Source organism: Rhinolophus sinicus, chromosome X, assembly GCF_036562045.2.
Source record: "Rhinolophus sinicus isolate RSC01 chromosome X, ASM3656204v1, whole genome shotgun sequence".
NCBI classification, from domain to species: Eukaryota; Metazoa; Chordata; class Mammalia; order Chiroptera; family Rhinolophidae; genus Rhinolophus; species Rhinolophus sinicus.
In genome coordinates this window covers 71,417,367-71,435,022 of record NC_133768.1, presented here as the reverse complement: position 1 = coordinate 71,435,022, position 17,656 = coordinate 71,417,367, and the positions used below count along the sequence as shown (strand labels likewise).

The 17,656-nt window shown below is 37.4% G+C and overlaps 1 protein-coding gene across 1 annotated transcript in view; it reads right to left on the bottom strand.

Annotated features, from left to right (window-relative positions):
* The window catches only part of IL1RAPL2 (interleukin 1 receptor accessory protein like 2), a 1,389,708-nt gene that overhangs the window by 597,927 nt on the left and 774,125 nt on the right, over window positions 1-17,656 (bottom strand). Inside the window, exon 5 of the mRNA XM_074323975.1 lies at window positions 4,257-4,410. Coding sequence (XP_074180076.1) covers window positions 4,257-4,410 — 154 coding nt within the window. The remainder of the gene's footprint in view (window positions 1-4,256; window positions 4,411-17,656) is intronic.

The following is a 17,656-nucleotide window of genomic DNA, read 5'->3' as shown; positions in this document are numbered from 1 at the left end:
TAGTTGTTGGAGATCACTTCTCCTCCTGTAATATCATTACTCAGTCAAATTCTCCACTTCTGTTTATTCCTCAACTCTCTATCACATCTCTCATATGTTCCACTGTTTTTCCAAAACCCACTCTCACCCCAATGTCTTAGCATTAACAGTAGAGACATAAAGGATCAACAGCCAAGGCCAGGAAAAGCCGGCCTTCAAATGTGATGTGAAATTGTTTCCTCAGTGTATAAATAGCTATCATTCTCCACACCAGAGAAAAGTTATTCTAAGAAGCTTTGCAGTCTAAATGACACCTGCAACAGTGCACTAGTTCGTTTTACTTTTGCAAAGTGAAAATTAAAAGCACTGACTGAAGCCATGCATTTGAACATCTTCACCAAAGACTGATCCCAATTCCCACTTTGCAGTTTTACCAAGTTTTGCACTTCCAGACTACTTTGCTACTACTGCTTAATAGTGACCCAGCAGCAAATCTTTGAAACATACCCATAGAATAAATCTCTCTTTTTAGCTATAGTGTTTAGAAACCAATGGGTTAAGAGATTATCCCTATTGTGTAAAGAGACACAAATCAGGAACTCTGGAGCTATGGACAAAGATCAGGAGGAGGGCTATTATTTGCATATTTACCTGAGGGCAGGTTAGTGTTTTTTCTAAAGAGCTAATGTGCATTTTTTAAAAGCTGCATAAAATCATGCATTTGTGAATGATTTGCCAGGTGAATGATAAATTATCTTACAAATACAGTTAATTAGTACTGGCTTCCTGCCTGTGTTCATTTTTGACCTCAAGGCAGACAGTCTCCTCTAATCCCAAGAGACTGTTCCATTAGCTTCCCCACCCTCTCCCACTCCTCGTCTCCTCCTTCTTCCATTATCACCTGTTCTAAGTTCTTGCCATCAAATAACCAATCCTGCCCTCTCTCTTTATGCGTCAACTATCCTTCTGCACAAAATACAATGTGAAAATAAAAAGAAAAACAATCTATAAAACAGCAAGTAGCCACCTAAAATATGGTATGGGAAGTACAACTGCTGGCTGTTGGCATCTTTGCCAAATGACCTAAACACACTGTTGTACATGGCTCTTTGTTGTTAAACCTCTCCCTACCCATGTGGAGCATTCAAAATAATTTTTAAAAATTTCTACAATAACATCACATAGGTCTGCTATTATTTGTATATTAAAAATGTTCCAGGTAAGTTTCACTTAAACCAAATCCTATGTTAATGCAGTAGGAAAGCTGGCTATTTAAAGAAACACAATGACAAATTATTTTATATGGAAAAAATCATTTCATAAAGCCAATGATTGCCTTCTAAATAATCAGTTTTGGATGTTTGGGCCTTTTTATAACTGACCTATTTAAAGTAAGTAGCACTTATACACTTTAAGAGAACACTTGTTTTACTGAAGAAATATTTCTCAGATTTATAAATTTTAAAAGAACAGTCAGAAAATTGCCTTTTAAAACTTTGATAATCTTTTAAAACTTGCATATTTACAATACACAATCTTAAAGATCCTCTTATCTATATAATTTGGAATTAACCAATCCTATTAATTTCATATTGAAATTCCTATCCCATGCCTGAATATTGTTAAACTCAAAACAAGTATGAATGGGTTACTCTTTAAATAATCCCAGTCTTGTATTTTGAACCATGAGAGGAAAATCTGTTTGTTAATTGCAGTTTAATACTGAACATACACAGTACAGTGTAACTTAAATAATATTGCAAATAAGAATAAACCTTCACAGAGCAACCTCTTCAACTTCCATACCAAGAAGTGATTTTGTTTGTACATCAAGCATAATATGTGAACTGTATAAATAAATACATAAACTTGTTATCTTCTTATATTAACAATGACCACTGACCCAAGATCGTTTTGAATTATTTTTTCAGCACATAATACATACTCAGTAATTCTTTATTTAAATGGTAAATGGACACATGATTCTTTTCAGTGGATACAGATGCTTTACCACACACTTCCCTGACAGGTTTCTCTTGGTGACTAAGAATCTATATTTTCATGACAGCTCTTAGGAGCTCAGATGAAACAATTTGAAGCCTATGAAAATTAGTTTCAAGGTGTGTTGTGTCTTTGTTTGTGTGTATGTGTGTGTGTGTACTAACATGCTCACAAGGGAATCAAACCTATGACTTTGACTTATTTAGCACCATTCTCTCAACCAGTGTTTCTCAAAGCATGAACCTTGGAAGGCATGCAATAGAATCACCCGGACAAAGAGGCAAATTCTCAGTCTATGTACTATAGTAGAATCTGGGGGAGAGATCTGGGAATCTGTATCTAAAGAGCCTCATCTTCACCCTACCTGGGTTCTTCCATATAATTCTGATGTACATTACAGTTGGAGAACCTCTGGGAGGTCATGTTCAGGTAAAATTTTAAGGCCATAGTCCAGCTATACTAAAAGTTTAAGGTAAGTGAATTAACGCTTTATAAAAACATACAAAATAAGTAGCTCTAGCTCTGCTTTTCCAGATTCTAAAAAGAAACTAAAGAAGCAAATGCGTCGTCACCATTACCCATGCGAAAGGAGTATCAAGAGGTGTGGTTTTCACCTTATTCTGATCCAGATTAAAATCCAAGCCACGTAGTATAATATGACAAATGTGACTAAATGAGTCAAAAATGGAAGTGTTATACAAGCAATGGATAAAGATTGTGTGACCGGTCAAAGTGATGATGCTGCAAGATTTGTGCACAGTCAACTCACTTGTTAATAATGTACCATTGCCTATGATTAACTCTTCTTATTGAATGAGGCAGAAAGTCTAGTTCATGTTGAGGAAATCAGAAATTAATCAAAAGCAGGTCTTTGTATTTGGGATTGGCCCAATATGGTAGTTATTTTGGAAGCTCATGGAGAAAGAACATCCAATTCTAATCAAAAGAATAATTTAAGCCTTCACAGAAGGTACTTACAAATTCAGACTAAGAAGTAAAACTGTCATATATTAGGATAGAGAGTGAGCTAAATTATATATATTAATTTCTAATAAAAATATATTTTTACTCCTGGTGTTAACATTCAGAATTTTTTTAACTAGACAAAAACTTGACTCTCAGAAATCAAAAGACTTCATTAAATATATGAGTTATATCAATGAACTTACTCAGCAAGTATCATTATTAGTAGGCTGATTTTAACATTACCCCAAATGTTAACTGTTGCTAGACATAAACAAAAATAATACAGAAGGAAATCTGTATTCCTAACATTAGTGAGAGTATGTTATAATTAACCAACTAGTTGATATCAACATTAGATGACTAAATAGGTAACATCCAAGTGCATTAGTAATAAGTTAATTAATGCAATCAATATTATAATTGTCCAGATAATGTCAAAATTTACCATGTCTCAGATTTTATCCATAATATAAATGTGTATCTAGACTTACACACACACACACACACACACACACACACACACACACACACACACTACATATCTACAACATATAAAAGAAGAAGAAAATGAGTCAAGATTATCTGAGGAACAATAGCAAGCAGACTTTTCGTCATGCAGTCTTTTAGGGTCCATCACATCCATTGTCAGGGATAACTTCCATGGTATCAGGTTCTGTCCTATGTCTCTGAAAAATTACTTTCTAAAATTCTCCAGCAGGTAAGAATATCCTGAGTTTCTCTCTTGCACTACTGTGAGTAGAATTACTGGTTTACACTTTGCTTTTACTTCACATTTAAAATACACACATGCATGCCATTCTTTTGGAGTTGCTCCATTTAAAAATTACTAGTTTACAATTACTTCACTCATTTATGAACAATTTTGTATAAACAATATTTTGGATGCATTTCAAGAAGATTTCATTCCAAAAGCCCAACGGAACCTCATTCTGAGGCAACGTTCACCTATAAGGAGATTCTACATATGGGTTCAGTTAGCATTCTAGAGTGGTTCCAGTATAGACTTTCTGAGATGCTTAGGAACAGTCAATGATATTTTCAAGAGTTAAAAATCTTTCATAAAGGCAGAGAATAGATAAACAGCAATTAGGCCCTTGTTCCCTAAGTTAATTGTTCATATTCTGCATATAGCTTATCAGTACAACATATTATTAGTGAACTTCTCAAATGTAGATTGGCAACCAATTCTAAATCCACAACAAGCTGCCTCTTTGTAGGAAACTCTTTCTCCTCATACCAAATTATACTTAAAATCTCACTTCCCATAATTTGGAAGAACCGATTCCTACCTGTAACTTTCAATTCAGTTGTTCGTCTTACAAGTTTTCCTTCATATTTAAGTTCACAAGTGTAATTTCCTCCATCTTCTTCTTGAACTTCCTGGATTAGAAGAGCATTTCCTTTCTGTATTATTATGCTTCTCCACATTTTTGGCTTGCATTCCTGCAGAGAATATATTTTCAAGTAAGCAGAAATAAAAATTCACATCACTAAGTCTTAGTACTGGCAAGTTAGTACTTTCACATTTTTGTACTCTTTTGTTTCCAAAATATGTAACTAGAGAGTTAAGTCAATGACTAGAAAATACCACAATTGTGTCTTATTGTGTCCAACTCACATATCACAACTATCACCCTAAGAGCCACTTAAAAGGCCTGATCCCAAGAGCAGAAAATCTCTAGACAGATTCTGCAAAAATAGAAAATCATACAAGCTCCCCAAATGTAAAAGAGGTATAGCAGAACTTTAAAAGTCACAAAATGCCATCATAATGCCCTGGTTCTTTCTATTTGATAGGGATATTTCCTAAGAGTTCTAAGAGGATAGTGTCCATTTAGCAATACAGAACACAAGGGAGTCTTAAGCATTTTTAAAATTTATAATAGGCTTTTAAATTGGCAATCATGTCTACAATGGTTTCATTAATTACGTCGTATAGTAAAAACTAATACTAATACTCCAGAGTGTCCCTCCCCAGAGTCAAAAGATCCATTTGGATGGTGGGGGAGGGGCCTAGAATATTATGCTTAAGGAGTTCTCTAGAAACAAAGCTAGATAAAATGAGGACACACTTTGTTTTAGTAAGAGAACGGGGAAATTATCTACTTACTTTCTGGGTTCAGCGATATATGACTAGAGAACAAGACTTGGGTTCTGCAGGCCGGTCTCCTACACTCCTGATGGGAATGGGAAGGAGTCTTGCTACTGGGTTTGAACTTCCCTAGAAAGGAATGTTTAACTCTTCCATAGAGTGACAAGGATATAGCAATAGACAAGTATGTACAAATATCTAGCCAAGCTTCTTTGTCTTTGGGGAATTTTCTCAGACTACTTTTTAGATACCGTTCCAATTTCTTTACCACTCATCTAAAATCTTCAACCAAAGTGGTGATCAAAACCTATACAAACATCAGTGGAGGTGCATGGGATAATTGCAAGGGAGTGCTGAACAATCAAGGTAAAAGTATTTTATCATCTAAATTCTGAATCTCTCCGTTAAGGCAATACAAAAATTGATTATGAGGCAGATTGTGTAAATAACAGTTGAGAGCAATGTCTACTTTCCACACTATGGTATATACAACATCTTCTCTCCCTCTCCTGGCCCCCTCACCCCCACCCTTTTCACACACTTCTTAAATATTCATGTGAAGGTAGAATCAGTGCTGACGCTCAAGCCCCAGCTCTGCGTGTGTATGTGTAAAATGATTTGTGAGAGTAAATACCCATTTATTAGTTTTTTTTTACTGTAACAATTTTTTTTCTTTTATGCTAGCAGGAGTTTTGACAACAAAACACATAAAGTGGCACTTAAGTTCACAGGTATAATATTCAAGAGATACGCTTGCTTTATGTCCAATACAACTATCCACACACATTGTCAAACAGTAAATAAAAGTAGTACTATCTGGGACATCTAGATATAAGACTCCTTCACTCCCTAGGGTCTTTCCAAAGAACAGTTAAGGGTTTGTCTGAAATTATACTACATACCATGTCTGGCGAGGTTTATCACCTATATGAGATTTGTTTCTGAGTTAAACCTAGGGATATAAGGTTTCTGGGAAAACAAAGAAGAAAGTCTGAACAGAAAGAAAAAAAATAGCCCAGCTGCCACTATCGTCATACAATAATAATCCACAATTATTTTCGCATTGCTTCCAACTCTGATAGCCTCATATTTCTAAAGAATAATTCTGAAGGTCATTAAACAAAAATATGGTCCCTCTGGGCATTTTGAGAGAAAAGAAAAATGAAAACTAAGCTGCTTCACTTTCACATAGCAGTGGTGGGGGCAAGCAAATGAGTCCACACACTATTCTATTAAAAGACAAACGGCATTGTTTTCTAATATTATTTTGCAGGGAAAGTCCATAAGCAATTAGGTCTAACCATTTTCCTTTTCCCTGCACACTGCTTTGTTTTTACCCCCCTCCCCCCACAAATTAAAATCAGAAGCATGTATAGACATTAGAAAATCACTCCTGATAATGAATAGCCTGAAATCCTTTTGTGAACTTTGGGATAGATCTAGACAGTCTCAAGTACTTTGCAACTTGCTATCCAGCCTTATAAATGATTCTTTGTACCCAGTAGAGGTTTGTTTGTTATTTAACTGTGGCATAAAAAAATATAATCTTCAGGTCAACTCTACCCTTCTTCAGACAACGTTGTACGGATGAAGAGGCAAATTGGCTTTACAGCAACACAGCTCTAGGTCAAAATGTGGGGTTCAACCAAGTTCTGTGATCTTAGGCAAATTTGCTTAACTTCTTTAAGTCTCAGTTTCTGACAATGCATATGAGGATAATATACACTACCATGTGAGCAGTCAGAATCCAGAGGTGTGCAGAGTGTATTAATTACACTCTTGTTGGGCAGCATTATATAGAGTGGTCATCCAGTACACAGAATGTGTTCCATCCCTAACTTTCACAATCCAGGATTACATCTTCTTCAAACCACCATCGCTGCTTGTGAAAATTAGTACTAATTAACTAATTAGATTTTTTTAAAAATCCTTCACTAATTGGTTAACCATCCCCCAGCAATATGATACTTTAACCCACAGAAAATGTATACCTCCTAAGAGGCCACTCCAGCAGTAATCCTAGCAGGTGAGTAGAGGAACTATATTTTGTTCAGAAGAGACTTATAGATGACTGTCCTGCTCCCACCAACCCATCTTTCACACAGTCATCTCGCCGGCTATCCTACTCACATAGAGGTATCTATACGGAATCTCGGAAATCTTCCAGGCTCTTTACTCCATTATTTGAAGCATCTCTTCCTTAAATTGTTGGCTGCTAGGCTTAATAGTGTCACTGCTTTTTCCCTGACCAAATCTCCCCATCGCCTCTTTCCTAGTGGACACACAACACTGAAATACCTCATTGCCCCCGGGTATGTTTAATTTAATTCTGACAGGCTGTTAGGCAAAGAAGTTTGAAACATACAGGTCGAATCTCAAGATGGCTATTTATCAGAGGCAATAACAAACCACCAAAGCTACAAATGTGATCAGGCCCCTAATATTATCTTCAGTGTGTAATTCCTCTATTATGTAATGACCTTGAGACCATTAAAATTGACATCATCAACGTGAAAGTTTTGCTGAGGGCCAGTCTTGCTGGAGATGCCTGGGTGAGACAAACAGCTCAACTTCATGGCCTGGCTCACTTCTCACAGAGCAGTTTGTTATAGGACATCCTTGCTCAGTCAAAATAATGTCAGCCCTTAAAGTTCAGCTTCCTTCCCTCCCTTCCAGCCTTCTGAAGTGGTAGGTCACGTGCTAGCAGTTGCTGGGTTGGGAGCCCGGGATGTTCAACAGAAACATCTGTTGACCAAGCCCCCTGAAGTATCCTGTTGGCAGCCACATTTGGATTTGGGAGTTTCCACCATGAAATAATCACCACTGAATTCATAGTCCACTTTTGAGATAGTATCATTGTACTCACAGGTGTTTTTCAATCAGTTTGGTTTGTTGGTCATGGATACATCAGTGCTATTCAGAACACATGACTCATTTCTCATGGCAAGAACACCAGGAAGATTCATTTGAATAATTATTCTGACACTGAAGTTCAGACACAAGACAGCTGTGCAAACATAAGCCAATGATATAAAGCTCTGGTCCTTAAAGCACCTTTGTTCAAATACCTAACACCCTTCTCCTCAGACCCAACTTCTCTCCTTTCGTCTGAAGTCTGAACTATTCCATAGAGAACCTAGGCATTGGCCTAACAATCTGTAGGGATCCTGAACTTTCTTCAAATTCAATATAGAAGAGATAGGAGCACAACGGTGAATTAGGCTTTAACCTTGCCTTTCTCAGCCCTATCTCTACTCGAAATGCCTAGGATAAGCCACTCCAGAAAGTCTTCCCCCTCCCCAGCTCCATTTCTCCAACTTTCTACCTTCACAGTCCTAATGTTGATGTTGTTACCCACAGTAGTTAATAGTATAAGTACTAGTCTTACATACTTGAGATGATGTCATGCAGGGCGGCCTGCCGGGTCTCTGCTCCCGCTCCCCACATAAGAACGCAGGACATGGTGAGGCCAAAAAGGAACACCCACGGAGCCATAGATGGGGGAGTCATACCACTATATTCTCGCTGGTGGCTGGGTTGGAGAAACAGGAAACAGGAGCCATACAATTCTCAACCCTCACTGCACTGCTTGCAGGCTGAGCCATCTTCTTACTAGCCCCCATTTTTTCTGCTAGCCTAGCCACAGCAGTTATATTAGTGGCCAATGGCTCACTGGTTACAGCTGACGGCCAACTAGCCACAGCTGATGGCCATGCAATCACAGTTGATGGCCATTTACTACCTGAGCCAGCAACTCTCTATGTGAGGCTGAGAGCCTGGAAACTGCTTTTTGGGGTTCTGTCCCAACAGATGGAATCCCAAGTTGTATGTTTTTGAGCATGCTACTTAATCGAGCTAAGACTCAGTTACTTCACCTATTAAAAAAGGTGGTGAAAATATTTGCCAAAGAGGATGATTATGAGGATTAAATGAGTTAATGCATGTAAAGTATCTGTAATACAGACTATCCTGTGCTAAAACCATTCAGTAACATTAACTATTATTTCTATTATTGTTCTTACCCTCAGCCTTCTGCTTTTAGATGACATACACATCTATGACAACATGTTAATGACTGGCAGGAGATAATGTGACACACATTTCTATAGGAGTCTGGAGACAATCCTAAAGACAATCTAAAGTTATTCTAATGCTGGGGTTGACTTCATTTCTGATCTGACATGCAAAGAACTTGGACATTGTCACGACCATCCTCACAACAAGAAAAAGGCTGAACAAATGGGAAAGCAGCAACACTTCTCATATCCATTAGCTAACTGAGGTAACAGTGAAAATCACTGCCTCAGAAACTGGAAAGACAGGCAGCAGCTTACTGAGAATAGAAGCAGACACAGGAGCCAGCAACTGGTAGGAACACTCAAAAAATAATCGACTAATCTCTGTAGACTATGAACTAGCTTGAGAAATGAAATCCCCCAGGGGTACTGCCTTGGGGTGGGCACACTTCTGTGAGTTTTACCTCCAGGAATCCCATCAGGTTTTCAGGGTGAAGATCAGAGAAAATTACCCTCACATTTCAGGCAGAGGAAGGGGAAAGTAATCACTTTGAAATATATCCAAAGACCTTCATTCTCCTTAACAGCCTTTCCTTAAAGGACCTAGGGGAAGGGAAGTCCCCAAATCTAGCCCCATTCTAGCCTTCTAAGTAGGGTAAGAAAAATAGCCAGCTCTAAACCCTCTATCTTTCCTGTCTCACCTAAGGGTGTTGGGACATAGGAGGGAAGCTGAGAAGTACTTGTGATGGTCACAGTCCAGGAACAAAGTGCACTAAAAGACTGAAATATAATCACAGGATTATAGAATGCTTTCCTTCATCAGATACCTTACCAAACCATCAATAGGGCTCCTGTATAATAATAGAATATTACAGCTGAAAGAATTGCACAACTCAGACCTTATTTAAGAAGACGTCTCCTGGGAAATCCAAAGATAAAAGGGAAGTGAAAATCCAGGACACTAGAGAAAATTTTAGCCTCTAACATCTATAGCTACAACAAGAAGTAAACACAGCTGAACTGTTAGCCAGATAAACGTAACAACCTCACACAAAAGACCTATCTATTTACCTCAGTTTCTTTTACCCAGTACATCATTTCTGGCTTTTAATAAAAATTTACAAATTATATATATATATATATATATATATATATATATATATATATATATACTAAAAGATAGAATTATATATATATATATATATATATATATATATATATATATATATATATATAAATCAGGGGTGCCAAAAAAATGTATACAAGTGGACACTTTGGTCCATGTTGTCAAGCAGTAGTTCACCGTAATCAGAAGTGTCTGGATGCTGATGGTAACAACTTTGAACACCTCTTGTAATAGCAGAAGTTAAACGTGACTTGCATTCATCTTTTGTTATGGGTATATATTGAATATTACAATTTCAATACAGTTTTCCTTTCTTAAAATGTGTATACATTTTTTGGCACCATCTGTATGTGTGTGTGATTACATATATACGATTTTTTTTTTTTTTTTTGAAGAGAGAGCAAGCATCAGAACTAGACTCAGATATGGCACAAATTTTGGAACTACCAGTCTGAGAATGTAACATTAGTATGATTAATATGTTACTGGCTCTGAAATATTGGACAACATGTAAGAACAGAAGAGAAATACAAACCCTTAGAAAGAATCAAAAGGAAAATGCTAGAAATTGAAATACTGTAACAGAAATAAAAATGTCTTTGATAGGCATATTAATAGACTGGACATGGCTGAGGAAAGAATCAGTGAGTTTGAAAGAATGTCAATAGAAACCTCCCAAACTAAAAAGCAAAGAGAAAAAAAATGAACAAAATATCTAAACTGTGGGAGAAGTAAAAAAGACATAAAATAAGTGCAATAGGAACACCAGAAGTAGAAGAAAGGGAGAAAGGAATGGAAGAAATATCTAAATTCCACTGCTGGAACATCCAAGGTTATAGCACCCTGGGCATGGACAGAGAAGTTTGTTGTGCTGATAGGCTTCTGTAAGCATCTAAGCTGAATTTTGAACAATATGTAAAATTTAGGCAGGTGGGACATACTGAACAGAGAGAATAACATGTGTAGAATCATCCAGATGTCAAAACACATGGAGTGGATAAAAAACGATGAATATTTTTGCTCTGTTGAGAGTACCACTGAGAAGGATGATACTAGATACTAAAAGACTTGACTACCATTCTAAGATATTTGCACATTTTCAGGGTTAAAATCCCAGGTCTGCCAGTATATAACCTACGCCTCATAAGGCTGTGCTAAGAATTGAATTAGGTAGTGAATGAACAGGCTTGGTACAGGGTCAGGCCTTGTAAACAATCAATAAAAAGGAGCTATTAACTAAATGGTTTTATGGAATTATTGGAGTGTTTAAATTGTGGCATTCTATGATCAGATGTGCATTTCTGAAAGGCCATTCTAGTGGATATATAGAAAGTGGTTAGACTATAGAAAGAGACATTGCTTACGAGGCTTTAACTTGCTTTGATCTGTTTTTATCCCTTGAATGTCATTAAGGATATAGAGGAAGTCCATTCTTAGCCTGGATTCTTGTAAAGATCAACAGTAAACTCTTGTTAAATTTGAGAAAAGCATACACATCGAAAGATTATAAAAGTTGACAAAACATATCATTTTGATAAATCAAGAAATTGTACACTCAAAAGTCAACCTTATGAGACCTTTATTCTTTTTTGTTTATTTGCTTGATATTTTTATCTTTTTTATTAGTTTCAGGTGTACAAAGCAATGTAATAGTTAGACATTTCACCTCTCACAAAGTGATAACCCCCACCCCCAGTCTATTGCCCCTCTGACATCAAATATATCTATTACAATTCCCTTGACTCTATTCCCTATGTTGTACTCCATATCCCATGACTCCATATATATTAAATTATAGTTGGAATACAATATTCTTCAGCTTCAGGTGTACAGTGCAATGGTCAAGCATCTATACCAATGAGAACTTTATTCCTAATCACCAAGAACCAGCAGTGACACAAATGGTCATCAACAGGTGAATGGCTAACAATGATACATCTCTACAGTGGAATATTGGACTCTTATTAGTATAAAAGGAATTAACTATTGATATATAGCAAAACATACACACATCTCAAATGCATTATGACAAGTGAAAGAAGTACAATGTGGCAAAGAAGGCCACATATCATACAATTCCATTTAAATGACATTTTGGAAACTACAAAACTATAGGAACAGGAAACAGATGAATTTTTACAAAGGATGGGGGATAGGAGGTGGGAACTGACTATAAAGGGACATGGAAGAACTTAGAATAATAAAATGTTTGACATATTGATTGTAGTGTATACAGTTGCTATAACACATCAAATTATACAAGTGAAAACAATTAAATTTATGTTTGCAGATTATACAGAAAAACATGACTTAAAAAAAACTCGGAGATCCAAGATAATGGAGTAGCTAAATGCTGTGCTTGTCTCCTCCCATGAACACTTAAAATTACAACTAATTATAGAACAATCAACCTGTAGAACCATCTGAAGTCTAGCTGAACAGAAGTTTTATGACTAAATATAAAGAAGCCACCTCGAGACTGGTAGGAGGTGTGGCGACACAGAATAAGTCAGCCGCATACCTCTGTGTGGCAGTTGAAAATCAGGAGGGATACCTGAGCTGCAGAGGTTTACTACCAGAGGAGTGAGGAACCCCAGCCCCACACCAGGTTCTCCAGCCCGGAGTACTGGTGCCGAGAAGAGGAGCCCCCACAACATCTGGCTGTGAAAAACAATGGGGATTACAACCATCCAGGTGGGACAGAGGGCTGTGGGAAACCCAGACATCTTCTTAAAGGGTCCACACACATTCCCTCGTTCATAGGCACTCACCCTGGGCTTTGGCAAAGGGACAGTGACTCAGGGGGCATCTGGGATATATGGGGAGATACTGAGTTGTGTGGCTTCAGGGTGAGAATTGGAGGAACAGTCACCATGTTCCTTGTGTGGGGACCTTCTTCCATGCAGCTGGTAGGCAGGCACCATATTTCCTGTGTTCATCCCTCCCCCCAGTCCCATGGTCAAATCTTAATTAGTCTGGTGAGCTCTGCTCACTCCACCCTCGTGACTCTATGACACCCTGCCCCACCCCACTTGCCCAATGCCAGAGGTACTTTCTCAGTGAGAAACCATCCCTGCCTTCATTGCATTCTTTCTTGGACAACTACGAAGGTCCATGGGCCCCAGGTGGGCAGTGGCTGGCTTCAGTATGGTCTAAGGCTTTTCCTGAGCAGCTCAAGTCTTACCACTGGCACCAAACAGAATCTACATTAACCTGGTGAACACAACTCATCCCACCCAGGTGACTTGCTGAAACCTGCCTCACCCAACTCTGTACAGCATAGGACTTTATCAGTGGCTGGACCTCACAGGAGTCGTCAGGTGGCAACAGGCCTTGGGGTGTCCTGGATTTTTATGGAGCTACCACAGGCCTGGTACTAGTGGCAGCTGGTCTCGGTTTGCAGCGTGGCCTCTTTGATGTGCCTCCAGGTTTAGCACAGGCAGCAACCAACGACAAACCGCTTTGTAGATTTCACCAGGTAATCCCTGGCTGGTCACAGGCAGTGGGTGACCTGGGCTTGCACCAGAGAACCTCACAAGAGGCCCCAAAACCAACATACTTGGAGGTTGGCTTCATACCATTCCACAACAACAACCAATTAGCCCCACACGCAGCACACCCAAAGGGCAGTCTCAAGAGGTACCAGACACCACTGGGGTGAATAAGTCCAGCGGATAAGTCCCCCCACACAGTAGCCCATAAGCTGTGGAAATGGCCAAACCCCCACAGCGAATCAGCCTCAGGGTCAATACCAACCACTGACGTGCCAATAGCAATCAAGGCTCAACTATAACAGAAGGGCACACACAGTCCACACAAGGGACATTCCTGGAGCACTCAGAACAGGTGACCAGGGAGACTGGGCCAGGGCCCCACAGGGCACCTATACATAAGGCCACCTGGCCAAGACTGGGCGACATAGCATATCTACCTAATACATAGAAACAAACACAGAGAGGCAGCCAAAATGAGGAAACAAAGAAATATGCCCCAAATAAAAGAACAGGAGAAAACACGAGAAAAACAACTAAATGAAATAGAGCCGAGCAACCTACTGGAAACAGAGTTCAAAACACTGGTTATAAGGATGCTCAAGGAACTTAGGGAGAATGTCAACAAAGAGATAACAAGCATAGAAAAGACATAGAAGCCATAAAAAACAACCTGTCAGAAGTGAACAATACAATAACTGAAATGAAGAAAGCACTAGAAGGAATCACCAGCAGTCTAGATGAAACAGAAGACCAAATCAGCAATTTGGAAGTCCAGGTAGCACAAAACACTCAATCAGAACATCAAAAAGAAAAAAAACAATACTCCCCCCGCCAAAAAAAAAAAAAAAAAAAAAAGATTCAGAGACCTCTGGGACAACGTCAAGCATAACAACATCCACATCATAGAGATACCAGAAGGAGAAGAGAGAAAGTGAAGAATTGAGAATGTATTTGAAGAAACAATGACTGAAAACTTTCCTAACCAGGAAAAGGAAACACAAGCCCAGAAAGCGTAGAGAGTCCCAAACAAGATGAACACAGAGGCCCACACCGAGACACATAACTAAAATCACAAAGGTTCAAGACAAAGGGAGAATCCTAAAGCAGCAAGAGAAAAGCAACTAGTTATTACATGATTGTTGGCTGATTTCTCAACAGAAACTTTGCAGGCCAGAAGGGTTTGACACAAAACATTCCAAGTGATGAAAATCAAGGACCTACAACCAAGAGTACTCTACCCAACAAGGCTATCATTTAAAACTGAAGGACAATGATGGATGAATGAATAAACAAGATGTGGTATATACATACAATGGAATACTTTCACCCTTACAAAGAAATGAAATTCGAACACATGCTATAACATGAATAAACCTTAAAGAGAGAGAAACCAGTGGGAAAAAAAAAAAATAAAAAAAAACAAACCCTGAAGGAAAGATAAAGAGCTTCCCCAACAAGAAAAAGGTAAAGGAGTTCATCACCACCAAACATGTATTACAAGGAATGTTAGATGGACTTCTTTAAGATGGAAAAAAAATATGAATAATAAAATGCCAATAATACATAACTATCAACAATTACTTTTAATGCAAATGGAATAAATGTTCCAATAGAAAGACACAGAGTGGCTGAATGGATAAGTCAACAAAACTCTTACATATGCTGCCTACAAGAGACCCACATCAGATGGAAAGACACACAGACTGAAAGTAAAGGGATGGAAAAACATATTTCATAAATATGGAAACAACAAACAAACAAAAAAGCTGGATAGCCATACTTATACCAGACAAAATCGACTTTAAAACAAAGGCTATATAAAAGACAAAGAAGGACCCAGTAGTCCCACTTCTGGGTATTTATCCAAAGAAACCCAAAAAACTACTTCGAGGGGACATGTGTATCCATGTATATGTTCATTGCAGCACTGTTTGCAATGGTCAAGATGTAGAGGCAGCCTGGGTGTCCACTGATGAATAAATGGATGAAGAGGAGATGGTGCATATATACAATGGAATATTGCTTGGTCATGAAAGGGAATAAGGTTCTTGCCATCTGTAGTAGCATGAATGGATATGGAGGGTATAGTGCTAAGTGGAGTATGTCAGACAAAGAAAGACAAAAATATTGTGATTTTTCTTACATGTGGAATCTAAAGAATAAAGTAAACAAACAAACAAAACAGAAACAAATTCATAGATACAGAAAACATTTTGATGGTTACCAGATGGCAGGGGATTTGAGGGTGTGATTTAAACAGGGGAAGGCATTAAGAAGTACAAATTGGTAGTTACAAAATAGTCATGGGGATGTAAAGCATAGGGAATATAGTCAATAATATGGTAATAACTATGTATAGTGCCAGGTAGGTATTAGACTAGTCAAGGGGATCACTTCTTAAATTATATAAATGTCTAACCACTATGCTGTGCAACTGAAATTAATGTAAAATAATTTTGAATATCAAAAACTAAAATAAATAAATACCCTCAATCTTAAATTCCCAATTACAGTCTAAGATGTCTTAGGACAACTAGCTTCACACATAACGTCTCCGTTTCTATAATAGCAGCAAATGTGAAGTAAGGACTTCAGTCATTAGATTTTTATAACATGCCTGGGATATATGGCAGACATTATTACGTCTATTTATATGTGGGTAAATAGAGGCCCACTGACATCCAATTACTTATCCACATCAATGGTGGAATAGCGACCAGAAACTAGGTCCCCAGACTCAAAGACCAGTGATTCTTACATATATCAAATACCCATTCCACCCACATTAACCCATATTCTTTATAATTTACAAATAGTAAAGAATACCTTTCCCACTTCTAATGCTATATCTAAGGGGGAGAAAGGGATAAATGTGTCTTTCTGATATCGTGTATCATGGACAGAGTTTAGGGCACACTAAACTGAAGCCTTCATGGGTTTCACAGCTCATTTCTTCTGGAAAAAATTATAATTGAAAATTCTAGTCATGAGATTAAAAAATGTGGATGGAGTGCAATTTTATGTGTAAAAGAAGGGACATATTACTATCATTAAATTTCCAAAAGGGATTCAAAATCCGCAACCAATTTGCCAAACAATTTTATTTTAGCAAAAAAGCGTTGGTCATTTTGGTTGTGGTATGATGAGGTCTACAATGACCATATTTCCCCCTTTAAGAAAATTGTCAGAATGTATAGCAAGATAAATCAATGTAAAATCCTTAACTTTGGAAGCTTACCATGAAATGAGTGACAGCATTTAGAAATGGTCATTCCTAAACTACTATTTTACTACATGAAATTAACTCCTTATAATCCAACGGGAATTTTTCTTAAACATTGCCTGAGTCAGAGATCTAATTATTTTTTCAAGTGGATAGGCAATTATGTGTACAACATATTTAATAAGCCATTACCCACTCCCTGCACACCCATTAAAACGAAATGTTGTCATATAGTAAGTTCTAATACACATTTATTTTTTATCTGCTTCTGGATTCTGTATTCTATTCAGGTGATCTATTTATCTTTTTTTAAACTTACTTTTTTCAATTTGTATAAAATAATTTTAGGAAATAAAATATTGACTTATACATATGACACTACACAATTAAAAAATTAAGACATCACCATGTTTATAGTATTACAATAAATTGTAACTGTTTCCTTTCTAAAATATAATAAGAAAAGTAAATATGATATAGTGTAGACTTACTATTTTAATTGCTGCTGTTTTATAGTAATTTTACTATTAGGTAGAATAAATCCCCTATCATAAATGTTTTTTTCCCCAATATTTTCTTGGCAATTCTGGTACATTCATTCATCCATATGAACTTTATAATGTTTATCATGTTATCTAATTCCAAAAAATAATATGGTGTTTTTGCAAATTGGGCTAATTATTTACATAAAATTGGGAAGACATGATTTTATTTCTATGAGATCTTCCAATGCGGAAA